Here is a 26,542-nt window from a genome sequence, read left to right as displayed (position 1 = left end):
GCTACTTTTAATTAAATAAAGAATCTACACATTTGCTGCACTCACAGTTAGTGCTGCTGTGTTTGAAATTATAAAAGTGAAAGAAAAAAGAAAAGAAGAAGTGGTTTTTAAGACCAGTACCACAAGTGTAAGAAGAAATGTTTCAAAATCCCCCCTCCATTTCTATAAATATTTCATAAGCGCACATAAGTGAGGTAGAATTACATAGAAAAACCAATAAAAAACACCATATGACTTTGAACATACATTAAAAGACACAGCACGTGTGACGTGATGTATAGCGCCATAAATGTGTCCCCTCCTAATTCCAGTCACTTTTTCTATATTCTTCATGCCATAACGACCACATATATCTTGTGAAATAATCAACCATATGTTTGTTTTTTGTTCTAATTACACCATAAGAAAGACGCCCCAGTCATCTCCGGATTTTGGGACCGTAAATCCTGTGGCGGTGACGACCTTGTGGGTAACGAGCGTTCAACATGTGGAGAGAATAAAAAAAGTATTTCTGGTGGATTCTCAATCAAAAAAACAAATCTGGAGGGACTGATGAATGAGGTTTGGTTGGTTGGCTCACAGGAAACTTTGATTCACAATCCTGGTGTAAGGGCGCCCTCTTCTGACAGCAAGATGAATAGATTTTTTTTTACATACCTCCAGGCCTAAAAGCACAGGTCAATCCAGAGAATAAGCTGTTTCATCACCAGGGCACTTTCGAACATAATTAAATGACAGTTTGATGAACCAATAGGGACCAGTGGCTGCCAACAAGGAGTCACACTTGTGTCACTACTTCAACTCTGACTCTCTTATCTGTGCGGTCGGGGACGCCACTGACCTGTATTTGCCCGTGCGGACTTGTACGCCTTTCATTCCACAGTGCTGGGCCCCACCCACATCATTCACCAGATCGTCCCCGATCATCAGAGCCTGCAAGTGAGGAGGGAAAAGAAAAAGAAAAAGAGAGATCATTAGAATTTAGTTTAGGGAACTTTGTTGATGCTCTCATTCAGACGCGAGTTGTAGAAATAAAATTTAAGAACTGAATTATCTGCCAATCTGTACAGTTGTGTGTGCATCCGTTAGGGGGATACATAAACCCTTGTCACAACTTGAGGTCAAAGTTGGGACAGAGAAAGTCAAAGGTTCACCTCTGTGATGTCCCCTGCGAGGACACTTAGCGCCAGGCTGCAGGGATCAGTTTACCCTGTCCTTGGCAGCACTTGCGCTGCTACATGATGTGATTGCAAAGTTTCAAGGATTCTCTTACGTATATGAAAACTTAAACCAGCCATCACTAAAACATCCGGGTACTTATAATACAGACGTTACTTTTATAGCCTAAAATGCCAGACCTTTTACTCATGTATGATGTCATCATACACAGTCTCCTCCAATACAAATCCTTCACGCATTAATAATTAACTCTGTACATTGTAAAAATAAAACAAATATAGGTATATAGAATGGTTTAGCACACAATATACATATATTCACATCCCCCGTGTACATATTTATGAAGTATTTATTATTTATATAATCCGTTCTTTAACTTGTTTGTTCCTAGCTGTATGCAGTGTCGGTTCTAGTTTGTATGGTGCCGGGGCGAATGATGAAATTGAAAATAGAGTTTTCAGCTTATTTCACCATTTCAGCTTATATAAAAATTATTGCACGACAAACGTGTATCAGCAACAACCCCGTACATGCAGTGTCACCTGTTGCTACGTACCTCGTGTGGCTGAAGCCCCATGTCAGTGAGGACACTCTGGAAGAACATTGGCGACGGTTTTCCAATGACTTCAGCCTCTAAATCACAGGCATACTGGAGGGAACAGAAAAAAGGAAACAATAATTCGTCATTGTTACCATGCACAGATATCTTGTCATCTATTGTTACTTCGTGTATCAATGCACACCTACAGTCCTGTACCTCCAAAGCCTTCATGTAAACCCCGACATCTAGTTTCAGACCATCTGTCTCCTTGTAGTACCTCCTACGAAGACAGCACAAACATTTTGTCTACTTCTGTAAAGATATTGTAAAGCTAACAGTCTGATCATGGCTTTGTAGTGAGCTGTTACACTTAGGACAACTGAATATCTGTTTACCCTTGTCCCAGAGAAAACAGCACTGGCTTGTCCAGGCCTATAAGGACCCTGAACGCCTCGTTCAGGTTTTGGTAGGAGAATTTTTCGGCTGCATCCCCGATGACCACGCAGTTTGGGTTGGTCTTGTCAACACCGTCAAACTCGGGGAGAACTCCTGCAGAAGAGTGAACGCACACCGTTAATAATTGAACACTTAAACAGGCAGAAGGTGGAGGACAGGGTTTCAGAGGAATGTATATTCAGCATTTATGATAAGTTTCTTCGTTTTAACCCCAGATGACTTTCTTGTCAACAACATCCTCATTCTTGAAGCATTGTATATACACAAATCCAAATATATGAGACTGAAACCTATATATATTTGACCATGAATTTATTTTGTACGTCAAAGACCTTATGAGTAATGCAGTGAATCTTTTTAACATTATTGAAGAATATGATTGACAAAGAAAAGCCCTAGCTGTATTTGCATTCGTTTTTTTGTCTTCTTTCTTATTTACATCATTTTATGATATTTTTGCACCCGATCCTTTATAATAATGGGAAGAATTTTGAGGCATGCTGTTTTGTATATGGATTTTGTTAAATAATTTTTTTTTTTAACCCTGGGATATATGTCAAAGTCTCACGAGCCTATGACAATTATTTTTTTATTTAAAAAGCGTTACCATCATACACCAGCAGGTGGGGCCGTAAGCCCCGCCCCCTGAGGACCGACACGGCCGCGGGAGCAGGAGAGAAGACCTCGGACACGGAGATTTCGAAGCCCAGTCTCCGCAGCTTGGCCACGAACTCCTCTCTGCTGGCCTGGGTCTCGTTGGTGCAGAAGCGCAGCTGCAGGTCAGACGCCCTGAGCCTTAAAAAATAAAAAATAAACATTGATAATATCCATAAGTTACCACCAGCATAGGGAATAACAGAGTGCGTGTGCACTTTGCCCCACAGGCTCGACACTTGAACCGGGTCCCTGACAGGACTCCAGACAGGTTCCTTCGCTCACCTTCTCACCGCTTCGGCGGCACCGGGTATGGCGACGCCGTCGCCCTCCCCGCTTTCGTACAAGACGCCACACATGTCCAACACGACTCCTCTGAAACTCTTCGCACAGTCCGGCCAGCTCGTGTCAGCCATAACGACGCGAGGGGAAGGTCACTGCGCAGGCGCGAGATGAGAGGCGGGGCTGTCGAGACCAAACGCGGAAGTGTGTCCTCAGAGTGTATTTAGGTAAACTTCACATTTAAACAATTCACAAGTCCTTTCCAAACTTTATCTATTTTATGATATAATCTAATTTATACACAGACATTAGCATTAACACTAAAAAGAAGCAAAAAAAGATACAACACTGTTTTACTTTGGAGAATTATTTTCCATGACCCTGGAAGTATGACCCTGTTTTTTATTTTAATTTGAAATGCCATTCATTTATTTTTGATCTTGTTGTTTTCTGTATATTACTTATTGTCTGTCTTGTTCTGTATTACTTGTATTTTGTACTTGGATAATAAAGTTTATGTAAAAAAAACAACAACCCCAAAACATTTTACTTTATCGCACACAAAAAAGGACAAAAATTACATAAGACTAAATAAATAAACAAACATATAGTAAAATAAATAATTAAATGTTACTAATTTATTTTTATTCTTGATTTATTTCTGTATTCTTATGTCATTTTTTTGTCCATCATAACGTTTAAGGTATCTGTACTTTGTACTTTGAGTGTTTCAATTTCATGACTTTATACTCCACCACATTTATCAGACAGAGGTACATCTACAGATTAAACATACAATACAAGAGCTTGGCAATCAATTCAAAACATGACATTGACAACTTATTAGATAGAACTATTTCAACATTTTCAAAGCAGGACTTTTTTTTGTTTTACTCAGCACCAGTGAACACACTGAACAAATACCAAAAGTGTGGTTGTGGCCTGGGGGAAATGTCTTTGATTCTTATTATTATAATTAGAAGAAAAACATGTTACAGCAAACTATATGAATATGTAATATTTGGAGCACACATTTTCAAAGCCCATTATATTACAAGAGGTACACCGTTACATCGATGACACCGTGAGGTTACTAAGTTTTTTTCGGTGGCTTGCAATCAGTGGACGAAGTTGCACCATAGGGGGCGTGGCGTCTGGAGGCGGGGCGGGGGCCGTGACGCAGCCGCGCGTGTGAACCAACCAGCAGCGGTGCGAAGCTTATGACGCGCACAGTCACATAATCCGCTGAGCAACCTGCAGCCCCGGGGCCACACCAGACATCATCATCCAAGGGAAAGGCGTCAGCTTCTCAACCTCGCTCCACATCTCTCCGGTACTGTCTGACACATTTTCCATGTCTCCTCTCTCTTATGTGTGTGGGTTTTTTTGTTTTTAAGAAAACACTCATTTTTTCATGAAGCGTGGCTAGGCTAGCGTTAGCATGCTAGGCGAAGCAGCCCTGTGTGGTGAGCGTTGATCTTCAAAGCGTTTACACTCTTTGTCGAAGAAGAAGAAACGTGCTTTTTTGTTGACGTGGACTCATCGACTGGCCTCTGACCGTCACATGAGCTTCATGTTGTGTGCCACAATGTGTGTGTGTGAACTTGGACAGAACTATCATCTGGCAGGAACTGACACTGGGTCTTTATTTAGCTGGTGGGTGTGTGTGGAGGCAGCTCCCCGCTGACCTATCATGTGTCGAATGAGTAGCACAGGTCCAATGTCCGTGATGGGGTCCAGTCCGGCTCCTGTCCAGTTTGTTTGGTCGCCACACAAGGTTATTCATTATCCCTAAAGCCAAGTTATCTCATGGCTGATGCTTGCGTTGTTTGTTTGTTTTCCATTCAGAAAGACATGACCTCAACAGTTGATCAACAGCTGTCAGTGTAAGGATTGTCTCACCCCCCCCAAAAAACATTTGACAAATGGGATGTCATTTCAGTGCCACGAAATTTAAAAAAAAAAATAAAAAACCCTTTCCAGTCACTAGTGTTTAAACATCTGGAAAGTATTAATTAATCCTGTAAATGATCAGCAACACGTAAAAGTGAGGAAAACTTTAATCGAATAGTAATCGTCTACTGAATTAATCGCCAATTGATAATTTATTAATCATTCAAGTAGTTTTTATTAAAAAAAAAAAGTCAAAAACCTTTAAAAATGTTCAGCTTCTTAAATGTGAATATTTTCTGGTTTCTTTGCTCCTCTATGACAGTAAACTAAATATATTTGGTGTGTGGACAAAACAAAACATCGTTTTGGGAAACAATCAACATTTTGTCACCAGTTTATGGACCAAACAAGTAATCGACAGCCTAATTGATAATGAAAATAATCACCCTAAAAAAAGTTTTACCTAGATTGCGACCAGATAGAAAAGTCTAGAACTTCAAAGTTGGGTTGCCGCGCTGCTGTTATGTTTTCTTTTGTTTGCCCAGACAAAGCAAAAGTCTGGTGTTGCTGTAATTGTGTTGAATGTGGGTAGGGGGGAAAAAGACGCGTTGTTCAGCAGACCTGTAAAGCCCCAATGTGCTCTGTGGAATCTCACATAGCAGTGTATGTACTAGCTCACTGGGCCTGATCTTTGTGGGCACGGCCGATAAATGAGTGGATTTATAAGTTAATGAGTGTTGTTGTGTAAGAGCTTTGGAAAACAAAACAGGATGTGTGGAAACGCAATCGTAAATCTCAAACATTTAATGAGGAAACACCTAAAGCAGGTAAACAAAGACGGAAAAAGATAAAATAATAAGATTCCGAAGCGATGTGCAAAAGTGGGGCTAAAACAAATAAATAAAACCAGCGATAAAAAGTAGTGAATTAAGTGGAAAAGAATTCGGAATAAGTAAGTAAATGATTAAATAATAAACTTATAAAATAAGTGTAAAACGGCCCTAAATAAATAAAATACGTAAAATTAATTAAAAGGCCAAACTAGGTAGGTCTTGAATTTGCCTTTAAAACATTCACATTCTCTGTTGCCCTCAAAAATGCATCAGTTTAATTATCCTTTTTTTTTTTTTTGCACTTGACCATATAGTCACAGCTCCACACAACCATGAAGGGAATGATTCTCCAGATCAGCCGCAGCCTGAGCCGATGTGCTGTCCCCGCTCTCCGCCGCCGCTTCCACTCGGGTACGCATCCCGTCTCCACCGCCACCTCCAAGTGGAGGGCCGAGCGCCGGCTCACCTCGGAGGAAATCTACGTCCGCGAGGAAAAATACGGAGCACACAACTACCACCCCCTGCCCGTGGCCTTGGAGAGAGGGGAGGGTGAGCACTGATTTTTTTCCAATAACCGCTGGTCATTTTCCTGAAAAATATCATGGATCTCTTTCGAACTATCGCCAACACTTCTCAAGATGCTGCCGTCTTTTCTCTTGGCTTCAGGCATCTATGTTTGGGATGTGGACGGAAAACGGTATTATGACTTCCTGAGTGCGTACAGCGCCGTGAACCAGGGACACTGCCACCCAAAGATCCTCGCTGCACTCAGCGGCCAGGCCTCCAAGCTCACCCTGACCTCCAGGGCGTTCTACAACAATGTGCTCGGAGCCTATGAGGAGTACATCACTAGCATGTTTGGCTATGACAAAGTTTTACCTATGAATACAGGTAAGGAAAGCTGTGGTAGTAGTGGTACGGAGCATCTTCAAAAAGGTTTCCCGAGAACATTCACGTTGACGTTTTTTTTCTCCCTTTTGTAATAAATTAGGTGTTGAAGGTGGCGAGACTGCCTGCAAGCTTGCCCGCAAGTGGGCTTACAACGTGAAGGGCGTTCCCAAAAACAAGGCCAAAATAATTTTTGCAGGTTGGTAAATATGTAGTGTTGTCACTAATCACAGTTTGTCAAAATTCTGGATCATTCTGTTCGGGAGTTCAAAATATCTCCTCCTCTGTAACGTGATTTGTTTGCCAGTCGAAGAGTTACCACAACAATGAACTAAGATGGAGAATAATGTGATCGACATGTTGTCTTGTTCCCTCTGGTTCATCAGATGGAAATTTCTGGGGCCGCACCATGGCAGCCATCTCCAGCTCCACCGACCCCAGCAGTTACGAAGGTTTCGGTCCCTTCATGCCAGGGTTTGAGCTCGTCCCATTCAATGACATTCCTTCTCTGGAGGTACATTTTTTAAAATTCTGTTGCAAACAGACACACACACACACACACACACACACAGTACTACGCAGCTGTCAAACCTGTCTTGTAAAATACCCAAATTTAAAAGAGGAAAAGTTTACGTTTGTGTCTAAGGTAAACAATAACGCAGGATCTCAGTCTGCTGCCAAAATGCATGTTCTTCACAGTGGTTTTCTTTCCTGACAGAAAAACACAAAATACATCAGCTGTTAACCTAACGCTTTGGAAATCTGTTGGATGAAGAACAGTTGTTGGACTTTCCCCTAAATTATTATGATCGGAAGTGCAAAAACCTGTTTATTTCATAAGACAGTCCAAAAGTAGCTGACTTGGCGTCCTCATCGTCTGTGTAAACGTAAGGGCCGCATGACTGACTACTGTTTTACAAGTTGATAACTGCTGATATCCTGTGTAAACAAAAGAAACCTAATGATTGCCCGAAGCAGCGCTTTTTTATAGACAGGGGGATCTTGACGGAGATAGAAATGTCTGACACGTTTTTTTTTGTGGGTTTTTTTCCAGAAAGCCCTCCAAGACCCAAACGTGGCAGCTTTCATGGTAGAGCCCATTCAGGGCGAGGCTGGGGTAGTGGTGCCTGACCAGGGCTACCTGACCAAAGTCAGAGAACTTTGCACCAAATACAACGTAAGTCGAGACAGTTTTTTTTTTTTAATTTCTGACGCCCTGTATCACAGTCACACATTTGCTTCAAGGGGGCTTTACCTTGTGGACTAACACATCATGTGGCTTTGAGCTTAACTACTGTCTAGTTTTTCTGGTTATAAAACACAAGAGTACTTTTCTGCATAATCTTCTCTATCCGTGCTGTAGCATGGGTGTGAGGATGTGATGTTGGCATCAAACCGCCGAAGGAGAGTGCTAATGTTTTTATTAGGTGTCATGGAAGAGGCCTGGAGAGCAGAGCGAGACGACACTGAAACGCCTCTTAACACTTATGTGCATTGTGGCAACACAAACAGTTTCAAAATGATGACGCTACTTTCTGGTAATTGGGCGCACCACACCCAAAGACTGAAGAAAACATTTTCATTGTACACAAGGTGCTGTCCGAATGTACAGGTATTATAGTATATGGTAAATGGACTGTATCTATATAGCGCTTTCCTAATTCGCTCTTTCATACAGCGCTGCTATTTACCACCATTTAAAAAAAATTCCATTCATACACTGCCGGAGGAGCCGGCATTGCGAAGAGCCACGGCAATGTAGGGTTATGTGTCTTGCCCAAGGACACATCGGGATGTGGACAAGTTTGGACACCACTGACCAGTTATTCTAGTTTTGTTTTTTTTAAATGTAAGAATCCTGGGGCTGTGGTGTGAGGACTGAAGTGAAAGCAGCGCGCTTCAGAGGTTTTGAGACTACGACTGAAGTCCTGTGTGTTTTTATCCAGGTGTTGTGGATTGCCGATGAGGTGCAGACGGGCCTGGCGCGTACCGGCCGGCGTCTGGCCGTGGACCACGAGGAAGTCCGTCCGGATGTGGTGATTCTAGGCAAAGCTCTTTCTGGAGGAGTTTACCCTGTGAGTGTTTTTTGTTTTTTGCTTGGTTGACTCTAAGAGTCCAGTTTTGTTGGGCAAGAGTATAGATCATAGCCTAACCTTTGTAGCGTGTCTCAGGTGTCCGCCGTGCTTTGTGATGACGAGGTAATGCTGACCATCAAGCCTGGGGAACACGGGTCCACATACGGAGGAAACCCTGTGGCCTGTCAGGTTGCTATCGCCGCACTTGAGGTCAGTGTTAAAGTGCATTTTATTTATCTCCCTCCCTATGTTTTGCCTTTTTATTTTTAGCTGGTTGAAAGTGTCATATGGAACATTCTATGACGCTGAAAGCTTTTTATCTTTCTGTTCTTATTTGCAGGTGATGGAGGAGGAGAAGCTGGCAGAGAACTCTCAGAGAATGGGAGAGCTGCTGCGATCCGAGTTGAGGAAACTGCCCAAAGACGTAGTGACAATGGTCCGAGGGAAAGGCCTCCTCAATGCAATCATCATCAAAGAGACCAAAGGTACAGTGACGTCACATTTTTTCTAGAACAGCAGAAAGTTAGTAAACATTATTTGTTTCTTACAAAGGTGAAACTGTGAGCTAAAATTCTTCAGTTTTGTAGCTGCAGGATGACCTGAATAAACTTTTTATTTAATTTTTCCCCAAGAGGTACGAAACATATCCTTAAATGCTAAGTTGAAATCTGATCTACCAACGTCTCTCTGTAGTAGAACGTAATTTAATTCGTCCTTTTTTCTTTCCTTCACGGCAGCTTCACATTTGCCATTTCTACAAGATTCTGTTTAAAACTTTATTTGCATTTTGTGGTTCACTTAATCAAAACCTCTAAAATAACCGCCCCTCCTTTCCCCAGACTACGACGCCTGGAAGGTGTGCTTACGTCTCCGCGACAACGGACTGCTGGCCAAGCCCACCCACGGTGACATCATCCGCTTTGCCCCTCCCCTCGTCATTAATGAGCAAGAGCTGCACGAATGTGTCGACATCATCCACAGAACCATCCTGTCCTTCTAAATGCCCGCAAAAACCACAAAACATGCTTCCAACTGAAGATCAGACTTTAGCTGAAGCTAGGGCTTGTTTTTATTTTCTATGTTTTCTTCAAAGTCAGGGGCTCTTTGAAGGGCAGTATACAGCAAGTGCAGTATACAGCAACTGTGTTGGTGTGCATCTATGAGGATACACGTGAATATTCACCCGTTCTCTCTCGGACGCTGATGTCATGGCTTTCGCGGCATTTTCGCATCGCGCAAATATTAACGCTTGAGTGAAGCAAAAGACACAAATTTTGCATCTTCATGTTGTTTTCTGTATTTGCCACTTGAGGAAAGACTTCAACACACCTGTGCATTTTCTTAAATGTTCTAAATTTGTTTTTAGACTTAATTAATCTAAAATAGAAGCATTTTTAAATGGTTACTTCAGGTTTTTGCTGGTAATGAGTTATATAAAAACAAAGAAAACATTGTCTTCAATGAAACCTTTTTAATTTTCAAAAAGGATAAGTGGGTTTTTTAAAGGTGGTTTCAGACAGGCTGCGGAAGTTTGATTGGGCCCATGTGAGTATACAGCAGAAAAATCCCAGGAAGATTCACCGCGAAGCGAGTGTTCCAGAAAAGTTTCTGCTGTTGTGACACGTCCGACTCTGACACTCGTCAAATGTGGACGGCAAACTCCAGCAAATGTCCAGAACAAAATTTTCCGGACATTTTCTGGAGTTAATGTCTGAAAGCGGCTTTAGTGAAATATGTCTATGTAAGTTAAAAAGACTTTGTCAATAGAGACACAATTTCAATCGGCCCAATGTTTGTGTGAAATACACAGCACACAATAAATCACAGTTTACTTGTGTAGCATACGGATGAATAGTGCTCGTTCTCTGTTACTGCTGTTCGCTAGCATAAACCTAAATGTTACCTAAAGTTCCACAGTTCTGGGCATTTTAAATCTCAAGAGCAGGGGTTCACGAGCGGCTTTTAAAAAGCTTTTGAAATGTGCACAGATTCCAGGTCTTGGAACGGTTTCGTGAAAACTTTGGAATTGCAGAAAGAACCATGACAATACTAAAAAGTTCAAGTATAGCCTTTTCACTTTATTTTAAGTTTAAGTTATGACTTTCACTGTGAACGTAATACTTTCTGGGAAGTGTAATCATTGAAAAACGTTGTGTAATTTGGTATGCTTTATTTAAGGAGGATGTTGTGTGAGGATAATGAGTGCTTGCTTTCCCAGCTTTTTACGATATCTGCATTGTTTCAGTTTTCTGGCGAATGTTACAACTGTCGTCGTAAAACAGACTAAATCACCTAAAGTTGTTATAAATCAACTGTAAGTTGTTACATAACTTGTTTGTCCTTATAAATAAATGGTTCTACTGACTTCTGTCTCGCTGTTGGTTTTAGACCAAACAAATGTAAGACTTTGGATTCGCAGTCACCAAAGTAAGTGCTGATTTCAATCTTGAGCTCTTCTGACATAACAAGAGACTCACTGAATTAGGAGACATCTTTTTTATATACATCATACACAATATTAAAGATATTAAAAGATGACTCGTAGAATTCTCAGACACTGGCATTATGGATTCTGAGTAAAATGCAAAGTTTGTCACGCAACTGTGTCCCATATTTGAACGAGTTCAACAAGCCCGTGCTCTGCGTTGACATTGTTACAATCAAGTCTTATTCACAAAGCACCTTTTCAACAATTCAAATGCATTTCAAAGTGATTTATTAACAGGTGCTTGAAAAGACTCGGATTTAGAGACTAATGCACCAACACAATAATTGCAACGACAACAATAAAAGAAGGGTAGTTGTGACGGCCGGTCGTAACAGTAGTTAAAAGATATAGTACTACACAGATAATACTAAAAATATTAAATTGTCAATACATTTTAAATATGGTAAAAGACAACGAAAACAAAATAGAACAAAATAAATAATGAAGATAAAACACGTAAATCATAAAAATACAAAACTACGTAAAAGCCAGATTAAATAGGTGGATTTTTGATTTACATTTCAGGATATTATTTCCATTTTAGTGAACAAATAATTTTCACATAGTTAAATACTGTTTGTCCACTTAGTCCATTATTTTGCAATGATTCTTAAATGTAACACTAGATGGTGCTGTGCCCTTGAATTTGGGGCAGTTCCATGAAGTAGCAAATACAAACTCTTAGTTGACAGCTGTTAAATGCAAAGCCTTAGGTAACAGGAAGAAATTTTGGGATACCGCAGTTTCACTGTGAATATATTACAAATATCGATCTAAATTTCTTTTCACGGAAACTCAAGTTTCGATTCCACTTGTCAGTCTGTGTCACAATCATCCAGAGCAGCAGAACGCTGCCACATCGAACGGAGATTTGACATATTTGACACATGTCGCACACAAGAGACAAAGTGGCTCCTGTGGCAACAAACTCAGACATTAGCCACAAATAAGTTATCAGACAACAAGAATATGAACAACAGTGGTTGCAGGAATAGTGCAACAATACAGGTCTTCAACATGGTATACGTTAAAATCTCACCACTGATATAATATATAATTTCTTTGTATTATTCATATTTAGAAATTGGAAATAAATGAGGAACGGGGACTCGCTGGCAAACCCTCAACTGTGAGATCAGCAGAGTCTGACAAGTTCTCACGAGTCAGCAGTAATTAACAAACCACAGGGTCTCCACTTCTCTCGCTGCTTATTTAAAACCAGGACAGTTGTTTAGGAAAAAGGCCATAGTTACATATTGCGTGCCGCTAAGGATCAATAAAATCCACTCTAATTAGTTTAGTGCTTTTAAAGACACACCCGTGGCCAACTGATTTTTTAAGACTCTGTATCGAGTGCATTTTTTGGGGCACGTGTATTTACCCAGGGATGGATCAGATATTTTGTAGGAATGAATTAGATTCTCTCCTGGAGACTGCTCAGTATTCCCACAGTCTGATCTCCTGGTCACGGAAACAGTCGTGTCACATTTATCCTGATGAAGTTCAAAGACCTGAACCTGCCTGACCAAAGGAAAAAACAAAACTTAACCCAACGTTGACTTGGTTTACCCACAGCTTTCACTCACATCTCATGGCCGTCTTCACAGTTTACACAGGTTTAATGTGACGGGAAAAAACAGTCGAAAAGTAGAACAATAAGATAACATGAATAAATCCACTGGTTACAAGCTCTAACGATCAGACTATTTTTCTTCAGTAGTCGCGCTGTCAAAACACGGCTTCACATGAGCCCACAGGTCATTATTTCATACGGAGCGGAGCAAGCGAGAGCGGCGAGGCCCAGAGTTTGCTTGTGAAAAATGAGTGGAATTCAGCCTGGCAGGAGGAATGAGGGATATCACCGAGTGACACCGAGCAATGTGCTTGTGTCCTGCGCCCGGCTTTGATCCTATGCTCGGCGGAGACCTGCATCCCACCCTGCCACACTGGGAGGGCGTAATGTATTCCACAAATGAGCTCCAGTTTTGGCAGGGGAGTGACAGGCCACAGGCTCTGTGAGGATCTGGGATTCACTGAGGTCCAGGCTCCAGCAGGGAGAGACGCCCCTGTAAAGCTACTTGAATTGTACCCACCACACACCCGATGCCAAATAGTGAGCCGGGTCTATTGGAGCATGTGGTGTAAGGCTGGCTTCAAAGACCGGTGTGTGTTCCACCAAGATTCCTCGGACCACGGAGGTTAAGAAGGAGTCATGCAGACGGGATAGCTGCTCCTCAGCTCCTCTTTGTCTCTCCTCTTTTTTTTTTTCTTCCTCCACCTTTCCCTGTCTCCTCACTCTTCCTGCCCCATTGTCTCTCGCTGTTCACCCCTTACATAATAGAGGAATCAGATCGTGTTGCTCTGCGAGGATGTAATCGAAGGAGTGTCGAGCCTGAAGAAAATGTCATTCCGGTAAAGTTGCAGTTAAGAAGAGGATAAATTATGAAGCTCCATTTCCATTAAATGTCCGTAGAATAAGGTGTCAGCTGGAGAATTATGACGGATACAGTGCTGGGTAGCATAAGGTTTCCCTTCCCCCCCCTGTACCACCACAGATAAATCAAAGAAAATGTTGGGCTCGCCTGCCACTGTTCAAACGGGCCTTTTGCATTAAGTCTATGACATCTGAGTGCACTGATGAAATACACGTGCATCTTAAAGGGCAAATGACACATAATCCTTAACGAGTAATGTGCACTGGCCATTTCTCTCCCCTCCTCCTCCTCGTGCCTCTTTCGGTTCACACCAGAGGGGATATTATGTATTGATCAGGCGCAGCAAGGTCCTCAGAAGGACGACTTCCTCCCTGCACATCTGAGGCCACGCTCGGGAAGTGCGACTCCCGCGTCACTCCTTTTTTTTTTTAAATCGTCACAGCCAGTCTTCACTGGATTTATCTCTGGGTTGCAGACACGTGTGCAGTCCTTACGAACCTTTAGAAAGGCAAACACGGCAGTCAGTCGTAGAACCAGATCTTTGTGATCTTTCCATGAAATACAAGTTTTCTCATGCAAACGACAGATTGCAGGTGTTGTATACGAAACAAAAATGGTCAGGTGACCTGCAAATTGTGCATCCCTCCAAATTACAATTTGTCTTTAGCATGTATTTATAATAATGATTATGCAACAAAACATGATTAGCATCAGTAAGATGCTGATATCATTATTTAGATATTCATAAATACCACATATTATAGAAAATACACTATTCAGATATAAATCAGAAGATTCATCCAATCCAATTATTTAAATGTATAAGGGTTGTTGTGTGGTATTTCAATCTTTTTATTTCATTTGTTTCATCAGATTTAGTTGTAATTTGTTTCAATGTTTTTACATAAACCTTAAAGTGAAGCTTCTTAAAATAATTTCACCCAATTCTGAATGAAAAGGTATCTTTCTAATGTAATTTACATGTCCCCGCACATCTTCATTTACACAAAGACCAATAAGTGCGTCATCACCCCGCAGTGATCGTACAGGAAATTAGATTAATCCCAGTCAAGAGTGTATGACACGTTACATTTCTGTGTGCATGTCTGGCACCTTGTTGTACTGAATGAACTCCTCCACTTAATGCAGGAGTGGAGTGACTCATCTATCTGTTGTTCACGTCTCTGGACGTCCTCTCTTCACTCTGTTAGAAAAACAGCAACTCAATTACAAATTTGTTTAATTGCATTATAACCGCAGCTTTGGAGCTTGGCCATCCGTTTTTTCGACTGGAAAGACATGATTAGATTCAGTGGACTACCGCTGGTTCAGGCTTCGCCTCAGTGTAATGAATGAGGAAAGGTTCACGGCAGAAGTAAGTGACGGTTAAAACCAAGACCCTGGACGATGAGAGTCAGAATCAAGGTTGGGATTCACTGAATTGACTTTTCAAATTCATGTCTTCATTCAGCCTGCACATTAGCATTTAAAGAAAAAAAAATAATTATATATATAGATAAACATGAACGCAGAAATATATTCACTATATATAAAACTTGTTCCCAATAAAATTGGATATGGTCTGGCAACAAGTTAATATCCGCGTAGTAAAGGAGTAATTGGCTTATGCTGTGAAATCCACAAGAGAAAGTTGCTTTTATAGCTTTTAAGAGTTCATTCTTTTCCTAAATAATTGTTTTTCCTGGGTGAGCTTGAAGTTCTTTTTTATCTTGTGCACATAAGATATAAATATCGTTTAGGAACAAGTTATCTTGTGGGCACCAGATAAAAAAAAAAAATCACCTGTCAGGACTTCGTTGAGTTTTTTCATGATTCAAAGTATTTAATTGGCTGCAGGTCCAGCAGGTTTAAGAGAGAATCTGTTAAACAGGAAAACAGCAAAAAAAAAATAAAAAAATCATTGCAATGTTTTTCTTTTATTCAAATGTAACTGTTGTGGTGATAGTCCCGTCTGAGTTCTACTGCCCCCAAGTGGCAAAAAAAAATGGAAAACAAATTCAATACTTGATGTAAAATGTGATTCTTTTTAGTCATTTTTAAATCTTAATATAAGGTAAAATGTGTTTATATGACATTTTCCACTGATTTCATTCAGTTTCGTGTGCAGCTACTGTTCCAGTGGGAGCTACACGACTCACATGTGGCAGCCACGACACTGCGACTGCAGTAAAATGAGCACATGCCACCACTTGTGGCATTAGAATACGCCTTTGGGCAGTCCAAGGATACATAAGCCGCAGACAGCAGCAGTCACCGTGGCTTTTGCCCTTATCGCCGCCCTCTTCTCTTTTCAGGTCAACCAAAGTGGCAAGTCGGCTAACTCGGCCGAGGCCGCGCACAAACGGATGCCCCGTAAGGACATGGCTTCGCGCTACCGATTCACCACAACAGCTGCCGACAAAGCCTCAGTGTTTACAGAGTTCATGGCTGAGGCCCGGGGAAGAGGAGGAGGCAGCAGGAAGGAGGAGGAGGGCAAAGTGGAAGAGATGTAGGTCTCAGCTTCTACCGCTGGAGGGAAAAAAATGACCAGGGGACCACAATGGTGCCCACAGGAATTCAAGCCTCGGTCATTTTGCACATCCAGGGAGAGGGATTCAGACAACACCTGGGGGGAAGGAAGGGAGGAAAAGGGAGATGGGCCGGGGTGAACGATAAATTGGTCCTGTACATATGGTGCTCGATTCCGTCAACAATGGGAAGGGATGTGCCGGGCGAGTGTAGCTCAGATTCAAAGTTGTTAATCAAAAGAAAAAACGTGTCTCTGTGTAAGGAGGCAGAGACAGGAGGAGTCGTCCGCGGGGAAGACTGGCAACCTAAAGTATCACACTTAGGTCGGGCAGGCTGCCACAGAAGCTCTCAGTGTCATGAAGGATAAATCACGGCACTAAACATCGCCGTGGCACACTCCGTCTGACGCAACGCGACCTCTCGGTGAACAGCGGAGCTTGGCAAACGCGAAATGTCACTTTTGAACTTCAGCAGTTTTTAGTAAACGTCTTTCAAGGCCGTCAAAGGTACATTAAAGTGTTGTGCGGAGCCAGTGGTTGTTAACGCCTGCATGGTGTTAAAAAAAAAAACCCGCTGCCCTTGGCTCAAGGGCGATGAAAAAAAAGGGGGCTCCCCCTCTCATCATCAGGCTGAAGTGAACTGATTCAGCAACGTTGCTCCTGTTTGATGTCTGAGCTAATTAAGTACTAATGAGGGATGTCGAATTTCATTTTATCAATTCATAAAACCCAGTCATTTAATTGTGGATCGTCTCTTGTTATGGTGATTTATTTCCACAACCGCAGGCCTTTAAATAGATTTCAGTCATGGGATCTATATCATCACTTCTTACAGGAGTGAGTGGACTATATTCCTCATGTATCCCCTGTGCCAGCTCAATATTTTACTGCTGATGATTTTATCCGTCAAATTAGCTGCGATAACGTTCAAATGCTGGTACCAGTGGACTATATTTCCACTGTGATGCTTTAATTAAATGCTACAAGTCGTTTTTTAAAAAGCAATCCCTCTTGACACGTGACAGTGCACAGGAAGAAGCAGCCTCCGAAAAGATTAAAGGGCAGTTGACATGCGAATGACAACCGAGTCTCCTCCTCAGTTCGTCGACAACGTGACAAAACGTGTGACATTCCTTATACGTGTGAGTAAAATGCGTGGGACTCCATCTAAAGACAGTTGCCACAGAGGAAGTCGCCATGTGGGTCGAGTGCATTTTTATTATCTGCTCCTCTCCTGTGTTGAAAATCAAACCCCTTCACAGGGGGAAAAAACGATCACACACGTTGTTCGCAAAAAAATTCTGTCATTACAGCCTCTTCTGACTTTTAACTTTCAGCCGTGGCTCGTGTTAAAAAAAACGCTCTGCAGCGCTTTGATCCTTACGAGTCAGGCCACAATCCTGCTGATGCCGCACAAGCAGACCTCATGGTATGTTGGCAGCACAATAAAGCCGTCCAGTGGGGAAATTTAAATCAGCCTCCCTTCGCCTGGCTCTTCTCCGTACCGCAGCTCCGTGCCCGGGGGCCATCGGCACGCACATCGGCTCGGAGCAGCCCAACACTGGACCTGGTGATGGTGCAGTGACAACAACACAATATCCCCGTCAGTAGATGAAGGGGGGGGATACCCACAATGCAGCGTGCTGACTCTTCTGGGTTCAGTACAAATCTTTTCCATTTTCATTAGAAATGACCCTCTGTGGTGGAATCCAGAGTGTTCCACTGTGAGCAAGACAGATCTGCTGAATTAATAAGAGAATAAAATCTTTTAGACATATAGGTCAAACTTTTTTTTCAAAAGCATTTAAAGCCCATCATTAAATGTGAAACAGATCCTATCCACAGCTGGAATGAGTTGCTGTCAAGAAAAATGGTTACTTGCAGACATTAAGACTATTTAAAAAAACGTTCACCCCTTAATCAGATTTAGCCTCTCGCTCTCCCTCGGCCTCCCCTAATGCTTCTCCACTGGAACTGGTTAGAACACATCCAGCTTAAAATCACTGACCTTTTGGTTAACGGCTCTTTAATGGGGGTGATTAGGTCTACTTTGCTCTATTTTCAAAGTATACATCCATCCCCCCTAAAAGTGTTGACATTGCAATAACCCTCTCTTTCGGCGGGCTCCTCATAATGCCCTGCGTGCTCACCAGCGAAACACCAAACAAGCACGCCCTCGGCATTTTCGGGCACGGTTTTTATGAAATCCATAAATTCTATTCGTATTTATGATTGGGCCGCCTGCAGCTCATAATGAGAGCAATGGAAGGTTTTGCCTGGCAACACTTTGACCGGGCCGACCAAAGGAAAACATACAGTTGATCCTCACGGGTGATGTCACGGCCCGCCCGGGGGTTCGAACTCGGATTGGTTCTTTCCATGTGCGCCGGCCTTACGCAAGTCGCAATGAAAATGTCCCGACTAGAAAACATAAAACCCTTGACAGCACAAGGACAGATCTGTGCCTGTTTGTGTTCAGCAGCCTTCCTGAAGCGATGATGGTCTTACGAGGCTGCCCTGCGCCAGGAGACTGACAGCATTGGCTGTGTGCGCAAACACTTACAGCTCCCATCAATCAATAGTTTCTATATTAAAAATTGATTGACTGTCTTCTCTCTGCAGTCCCACTAAGCAGAGGCCTTTAGCCTCTTTCAGCCTGACGAGTGTGGCTGGGTCAACAAAGCAAGCGACTCGCACAGTTTGCATCCTGTCACGTACCAATATCGGTTTATTACCAGACAGACATTGATCTTTTTCTAACCTTATCCAGGTAGATTTAGTTCCATGAACCCAAACAGACCTTAGAGATCAGATCAGATGAACATTTATTTGAGCAATAAGGATCAACAGAGAACAAGCAAATGGCCTGTTTGCAAAGTTACAGATGAAATCTTAAAATCAACCCTGCATCTGACAGGAAGCTGAAGATAAATTGGAAGCATGTAATACGATTTACATTTCAAAAGGATTGTTTGAATATACACTAATAGATAGATACAAGATAATTAATACATCATAATTTTATAAATGAAATATTGTGATATTGGGTTTGACACTTTGACACAGTGATAGAGATGGTAATATTAAAGTAATGTGCAGACATGTGTCAGTTATCATTTGGACTGTGTAACGTGTCTAAGTTTATACGTGGACGGGTGTTATATGTGATAATAGGTGTTATAAGATCGGCTTCAGCCTTCGACTTTTCGGCCAATTTGTTTTGTTATTATTATTGATGGAAAATAGATCACACAAATGCAACCGAATGAACCTGAAATGTACATGAAAAATGTTTTTGATGTATTGTACACATCAAACGGGTTGTTTTGTTACAGTGGGGCACAGGGGAATTATCGAGGGGGCTCGCAGAGTCGGTCGATGTGATCAGACGCCCGTGAAAATTGAAAATGTTTCGCTTCCCGTGAGAAAACACGATTGTTTTCCCGAGGCCCTTTTGCTCAACTTCATGAATGTACAGAAACAAAATGCCGAGATCTGGAAGGGAAACAAGAAAAATAACTAACGCATATTTCCTCTACACATTACACAATCGCACAACTCCACGTCCACACACACGACGGCTGATGCCTGTTTGTCGTCTGGCAGTCAAATTTATCCAAATGAACCAAAGCAAACATATTTCAGTCTTAACTCACAGAGTAATGTGCCGTCAAGACACAGAATCCCACATTTGTTGCACAATGGCCAATCACCTTTTCTCACACACACATTTCAGCGGTACCCGGCGTGACAGGGAGGCTCTGTAATGTTTCATAATCAAGCTTATCCATCCGAGCGTGGAGAGCAGCTGGACTGAGCTGATATTAGTATGCCCCTGTCGTGGCCCGGTGACAGACGCCGGAGCCCGTTCGCTCTGCCTCCCGCTCGCTCTCCTCTCGCGCCGGTGTCAGATGGAGAATTTCATGTGACAGAGGGTGGAATGAAATGTGCCCGGCGCTCTCCAGCAAACCTACATTGGCTTTGTAGCGTCTACTGTGTTTAGAGATAACTGATGGTCAAAGCTCACATCGGTCAAACGCTCGCAGACAGATTTGAGATCTGAATGGCATGAAATTGTAGTACTGGTTGACATCAAGGGATGAACGGAGATTTCAAATGGAAATGTGCGCAGTTAGGATTTAAATCTAGTCCCTGACGGTGAGTCGGGAGAGGCAGGTGGGCTGCCGCTGCGGAAGCCTTGCTGTAATCTGACAGACTGTGATAAAATCCGGTTTGGCATTTGGAGTACTATACGTGGAACAGCTGTCTCTCCCCACCACCATGACAGATGCTGCAATTAGTGATTGTGACGACTGCCAACTGCTGACATGACTTTGTATCACCCACCCATCTCCACTCTGTCTGTGCCTTTTCTTTTTTTGGGGGGGGGGGGGTTGAGGGAATCATTAGCTTATCTCGATTCCGTGTCTACAGCAGAGAACAGCCAATCACAGAGGCAGCGCGGGCTCAGACAGGTGTTCTCACCCAGTGGGTGACGGCGTGACACTAGTCGATTTTCCGAGACGGACTCGGGCACATTATCCGAGGCTGGTACCGATGCAGGCAGAGGCACGGCCATGGAACTTTAAATAATTTGTGACAAATTCCCACAAAATCTGTTTTTGTCAAGGTTCATTTTATCTCGTCACAAACTTGCGGTGAATTACTATTAAAAGTTTAAAAATCGCACTGCACTGTTTCTTTTTTAGAATTTAACCAATTACACATCCTGGTGTATGACTGTAACTGCGCTTTATGGCAAATGTGCAGGGAAACTCAATAGTGTGAATTTAAGAACAAACTTCCTATTGTGTCTCACAAAGCTCACTTTCAGTCAGCTCTGCTGACTGAACACATTCCAAGACCTGGGGGGGAAAGAAGAAAAACACAGGCACTACAGTGGATATCCTTTTCCCCCCACCACCTCTCCTCTTGTCCATCCATTAATAGTGAATTCATTGGTTGCCAAGTCCGGGGCTAAACTCCACATAGATAACAGGTAACATTATCCACCTTGACATTTCCCCATGTAGTCTCTGGAATTTAAGCTGCATTTCACCGGACACACAGACTCTCCACAAATCCACTTTTTCTCCTCCTTCGTATCGATTTAACACGGAGACGAGAGCGGTAAAGCTCGCGAACGAGAAGAGGTAGAAGTATGGCTTTCCCGAAAAATGCTTTTGCCTTGAAAGGCCGGGATTTCTGTTGATGGAAAAATAAATGGGCTGAATTTACTTTTTCAGGGTTGTTGAAACTGCATGATAGAGGGAGTGTGTGGTCAGTCTCTGCTAGGATGGTCAATTGTCTGCTATCGTGAGGTGTATGAATGAACAAGAACAACAATGAATGGGCTTAAAGGAGCAAAGTAAAGCAGAGGAGCATCTTTCACGTCTGCCCATGCAGGTAATGAGAGTTGCAAAAGTCAATGTTTGTGTTGTTTAAAAGAAGAGAGGTCCATTGGTCCAATGCTTATCTCTTCCATGTTCATACAACCAGAGTAGAGGAAATACAATTTCCAAAAGCACAAGGAACGTGTCAAAGTCCTTGGAAGGGAAAGAAAAAAGAAAGCTGCCGAGCTTGTGTGGGCGGCAGTGGTGAAACATCCATCCCTGTTGAGGGAGGTGGAGCGTGGAGGACCCCTGCTCTTTGGAAGGATGTGAAAGATCGACAATCCCACAACTGTTTGCTGGGAGCAGGAGCCATAAGTCCTCAATTATATTGCACACACTGCGGATACGTACTGTACTTGTTTGTATTATACTCCACTTGGAGGACGTGTTTATATAATTGCGCAGTAGATCAGCATCTACATATCTCGGATCATTCATCAAACAGGCGATATGATGAGATTTGGCTTGGGGCTTGGGATTGACTCTAAAGATTTGACACTTGACTTGTTTTAAATGTTTTGAGAGTCGACTTGGACTTACTCTGATTGTGATAAACTTAAGATTTGACTTTGACTCATCTCAAATGATTAAAAGACTTTTGAGATGAAACCTATGCTGGAATTGAAGTTGTGACTTGAACTTACCTCAACTGTCTTGAGATCTGACTTGGACTTTCCCAAGAAAAGGTTTAAACTAACTTTGGGCCACAGAGTACACAGGTTGTGTACATCTTAATAGTAGTCTGTCTTGTCGATCTACTTACGGTACTTCACACAGTCACGGTTCTGTGAAGAGATCTGCTTATAACTTGGGCTCGTCTCCAATGATTTGAGACTTAATTTAGACTTTTCTTACTTCCCCCCCTAACAGATTAAAAAAACCCAGTTCTGGGCCACAGCGAGTTCAAGCTGTGATGCATGTTGATCGCAGTCTGCCTGTGGATTTATTTACTTTACTTCTCAGCCACGTTTCTCCGAAGAGAGCAGCTAACAAGAGAGAGAGAAGAAGAAAAAAATGCAAAAACATGTACAGTGCATAAAACGAGGCCACGATGCTTGTGCTTTCAGATGCACTTGATGTGCTAATAAAAAAAGGATGCATATAATGCGTCACATAAATGTAGAAGCAGCCAGCTGTGGAATATGGCAGCCATTAAAGTGGAGAGGGTATTTTTTATTGAACAAAGCCAGGACGACCGCTGAGGAAAGGGTGCGGTGGCCTCGTTTTTCTTTACTCCAAGAAACCTTTAGTTCTCAGAAGAAGAGGTACTGTGGGAAGTGACATGAGAAAGGCATGTGGGTGTACGATTATAAAGTAAGTGTAGTGCAGTATCTGAGAGTGAAAGTATAATGAAGGCGGAGAGATCAATGACTTGTATCCTCCTCTATTGCAATCTAAAAAAAACATGGTATATTTAATTAAGTTACTGAAATGAAACGGCCGTTGTGATACGGAGCTTATCGATTTTTATGCTTCTGTACTCAGTCTGAGTGGCTGTTTGTTTCAAATACAAACAATGCAGAGAAAACAGTCAGAACTCCCAGAACCCACAAAGACATCACAGCACATTTGAACAGAGTTGTTGTCTTTTGCGAATCTGCTTTGTCATCACTAAGCACCATTCCATTAGAGCCGCGGGCAGTTTGTCCGATCGGAAAGATTTTGTTTATCGTCACACTTTTGACTCGGCTGTGACAAGACATTTATTCAAAGAGTGTAACTTTTATTTATTTGCTCCGCTTTACTAAAGGGAATCCGTGTTGCCTTCCTGACGCCTCAGGACGTGAATACTGCATTTTAGTTCAACCCCAAACACTGACGTTATTTATAAAGGAAATCATCATCAGCCGTGAAGTGAACCCTGTCTGCCTGCGCCGAGCAGCTGACCTCCAACAGTCTTCGTTTGTGTTTTTAAAAATGGCAGCTCTTTGTAGGTTAACAGAGCAGATTCTATCGACACATTATAATTCACTTTTTAAGTTTCATTCCAAAGTGTGTGTTTGCATAATTGCAGCTCCTGTGGTGTTTGATGAGCTGCGAGATGTACTTTTTCTCCCGTCGTCTCCAGCTGTGCTATTACGTCGTGTTTCTCTCACCCTCTTCCTTCCAGACCGTCTCTTCATTGTCCTCAGTCTGCGCTTGATGAAGCTGTCAAAGAGACAATGTCGGGCCAGAGTGATGATATGAGACAAGGACAACGATTTCCCTCAGTCAGTCTCACCTGAAGCTGCTGGCAAAGTGTGTGTGTGTGTGTGTGTGTGTGTGTGTGTGTGTGTGTGTACTCGCTTTTATCTTAATCCTCACCATTTCTGTGGAGAACAATTACAGGCCCCTTAGCCAGATCATTGGCTGTCAGTAGTACTTAAAGTTTTTTCATTGTGTTCACTCTGGACTCGGTGGCTTTTGAGCGAAATATTAAAAAAATAAAAGTGTTTCCAAACAAGGAATGTTAACATTTATATTGGCCTAAATAATAAATTATCAGTTGGGCTTTAACAATAATAAAAGCCAAATAAAAAGAAGAGATCTGCAAAAATCAGATCCTCTGCTGGTGTCATTGTTTTATTTCAAACATAAATAATATTGAATGTCATCATGCAGAGCCAAAAACAACGGGGTAATGTATGACCGTCCAAATTCTTACGGACTGCACTGCAGGAGTAAAGTAGGTCAGGACAAATGAGGAGTGGAGCTGGGGAGGATGGCTGGTGTGAAGTGATGAATAGAGGAAGGTTCAGCTCGGTATGACTCATCATGGGTGGCGAGGTGGTGAAGGCAAACAAGCTTCCTGTGTCAATAATGAAGGAGGGAGCGCATCACGAGGCCGAAACGGCGAGTTATCAAGTCGCAGCAGCCCACAAATTAAACCCAGCATTAAAATAGGCTCTCACCTTTATGAGTGATGGGCGTGAAACGCTCAGAGGTAAAAGACAAAGTCCAGTTAATTTCCACACAAAAGCATCTGGCTCAAACCTCCTCGGTGACTTCAGGTTTTTTAAGGTGCCACACTGGCTTTCGCTGGAGAAGAGCCCACCAGGGTTGAACGCCTTCACTAATGAGCTTCCGCACCACTGTCAGCACCGCGGCACATGTTTGATGGCAAACATTGTAATGCATTATTCTGTTCAAGTGAGAAAACAACAAACAAAACAAAAAAAAGTCCAGAAAAAAAACACAATCAGGCACCGGCAAATCCAGAGCATGAATAAAACATTAGCAGAGAGGAACAGAGAGGCGTTTCTCTGCGGACGTTTGAGAAACTGTGGCAGGCAGTAGGTGATAATGCACAATGGGAGACTTTACGAAGAGTTTATTTGGTTTTTTTCGCTCCGCGGGTACAGTATGCTGCTGTACATGCAGACTCATTGCCCCTTTTACACAGACGTTCGGAGTCTTGACTCGAAATATATTGAGAGATTTTGTGACTGCTCTGTCTAAAGCTTCATAGCCTCCTGTGTGTGTTAAACATATATTTTAAAAACCTCTTGAAAACCAATTTTCTCTCCGCTTCTGACTGACTGATGGGATCACAGAGTTATAACAGTTTGGGTTACTTAACACGACATATTTGTATATCTAGGATTCTGTCTTTTTCTTCACTGGTTTCAAGAGACTGTTAAACTCTTTATGCATAATATAAAAAAAAATGTTTTTCCTAACTTTAACATTTAGCCATGAAATTTTAATGTTCTAGGGAAGCATAGCATTTAAAACCAAGTTTCCAAGGGCTTTAAAATCTGACCTTGCACGTGCATTTGCCAGCTCCCTCCATAAAATATAAATCATGTGCCTGCATTACTTTATCCATCACCAAGGGTACATCCAAACTCCCACTTAAATTTTAAAACTGCATTTTAAAACCGAAACGATCTCTATCCACACAAAGCATTTTGGCTCTGTATCGGTATCATCCACACTAACACACCTGAAAACGTGTATCACGTGACCATTCACGTACTATACATACTATACACACGGGGTGTGCTTCATAGTGTTAACAGGAAGCAGGTTGTCTACTGTGCAGTTGTTTACTTAGTTACAGAAAATACTACAAACGAGAAACAACAATAATGAAAAGTAAGAGCAGGGATTTCCTCTCTTGGACCGACGACGAGGTGGAACTAGCACTTAGAGTAAGAATTTACATCCTTTTAATGATAAGAATCAATCCAAGCTACTACACTTTCGCCCGTCCTTACTACAACGCAGACCTGGAATTTTCAAAATAAAATGAGGCGAGCAGCGTTTCCAATCTTAGCTGTTTAAGGAGCTCGGAAACCTCCCGAGTTGTGCGGACGGCAGGCGTAATCGTAGCAGCAGTGATGCGTTTTAAAATGAAAATGTAGAAATGTGGATGTATCCTTAACTTGGCATTGTTTGAATAAGCATCATGACTAGATGGTGTCCAGACTGTGGAATTTCAGCAACCACCCTCATCCAAAATAAGCAAAATCTGATTTTTGTGGCATAGAAGACATCATCAGATGATAGGGACCCACGATAAAACGATGAAATATGAAAGTGTAACCGTAGCCCATGGGTACTTTTCCTAACTCTCTAGCTCCATGAAGGTGCAACGGTTTTTCCTCCAGTCCCCGTGAAATCTGTGAGAAGTTTGCTTTTCCACTCAGCTCCCCTGCACCTTGGTGACAGGGCTAGCCAGAGTTTACATCCATGAGAGGCCCCAGGTTTTCATATTACAACATCAGAAATTCCTGCGGGCTTGTTGCACAGAGCTCTGACTGTTCAGAGCTCCTGCCAAGTCCATAGTAACAGACAGGCCTATATTTAGCCGTGTTTATGGGCTGTTGGAAAGCGCTTAAAAATAGTTTTGGGGGGAGACACTTCTTATAATTCTGCCCCCACAGGGGTCCGTGAGACTGGGGGGAGTATCAAA

The 26,542-nt window shown here is 42.3% G+C and overlaps 2 protein-coding genes across 2 annotated transcripts in view; one reads left to right on the top strand and one right to left on the bottom strand.

The window, feature by feature from the left end:
- The window catches only part of LOC118287281 (phospholysine phosphohistidine inorganic pyrophosphate phosphatase), a 95,426-nt gene that overhangs the window by 15,771 nt on the left and 53,113 nt on the right, over positions 1-26,542 (bottom strand). Inside the window, exons 2-7 of the mRNA XM_035612314.2 lie at positions 3,116-3,295; positions 2,784-2,971; positions 2,116-2,269; positions 1,937-2,000; positions 1,736-1,828; positions 842-933 (exon numbers count right to left, since the gene is read on the bottom strand). Coding sequence (XP_035468207.1) covers positions 842-933; positions 1,736-1,828; positions 1,937-2,000; positions 2,116-2,269; positions 2,784-2,971; positions 3,116-3,246 — 722 coding nt within the window. The 5' untranslated portion in view covers positions 3,247-3,295. The remainder of the gene's footprint in view (positions 1-841; positions 934-1,735; positions 1,829-1,936; positions 2,001-2,115; positions 2,270-2,783; positions 2,972-3,115; positions 3,296-26,542) is intronic.
- oat (ornithine aminotransferase) lies at positions 4,317-11,165 on the top strand. Its single transcript, XM_035612313.2, has 10 exons — positions 4,317-4,445; positions 6,153-6,387; positions 6,505-6,729; positions 6,830-6,925; positions 7,113-7,240; positions 7,781-7,903; positions 8,673-8,801; positions 8,898-9,011; positions 9,142-9,286; positions 9,641-11,165. Exons 2-10 carry the CDS (start codon positions 6,171-6,173, stop codon positions 9,799-9,801), a joined length of 1,338 nt encoding a protein of 445 aa, XP_035468206.2. The 5' UTR covers positions 4,317-4,445; positions 6,153-6,170; the 3' UTR covers positions 9,802-11,165.

This window comes from Scophthalmus maximus, chromosome 16, assembly GCF_022379125.1.
Source record: "Scophthalmus maximus strain ysfricsl-2021 chromosome 16, ASM2237912v1, whole genome shotgun sequence".
Classification (NCBI taxonomy): Eukaryota; Metazoa; Chordata; class Actinopteri; order Pleuronectiformes; family Scophthalmidae; genus Scophthalmus; species Scophthalmus maximus.
Note: the sequence above shows the minus strand (reverse complement) of the source record. Positions and strands in the feature narration are given on the sequence as shown.

What these genes read in the sequence shown, in the direction of transcription:
- oat (XM_035612313.2), top strand. Translation starts at nt 6,171, where the DNA reads ATGAAGGGAATGATTCTCCAGATCAGCCGCAGCCTGAGCCGATGTGCT. An exon ending in AGTTTTACCTATGAATACAG is followed by an intron (nt 6,730 to 6,829) that starts GTAAGGAAAGCT and finishes GTAATAAATTAG; the next exon opens with GTGTTGAAGGTGGCGAGACT. An exon ending in AACTTTGCACCAAATACAAC is followed by an intron (nt 7,904 to 8,672) that starts GTAAGTCGAGAC and finishes GTTTTTATCCAG; the next exon opens with GTGTTGTGGATTGCCGATGA.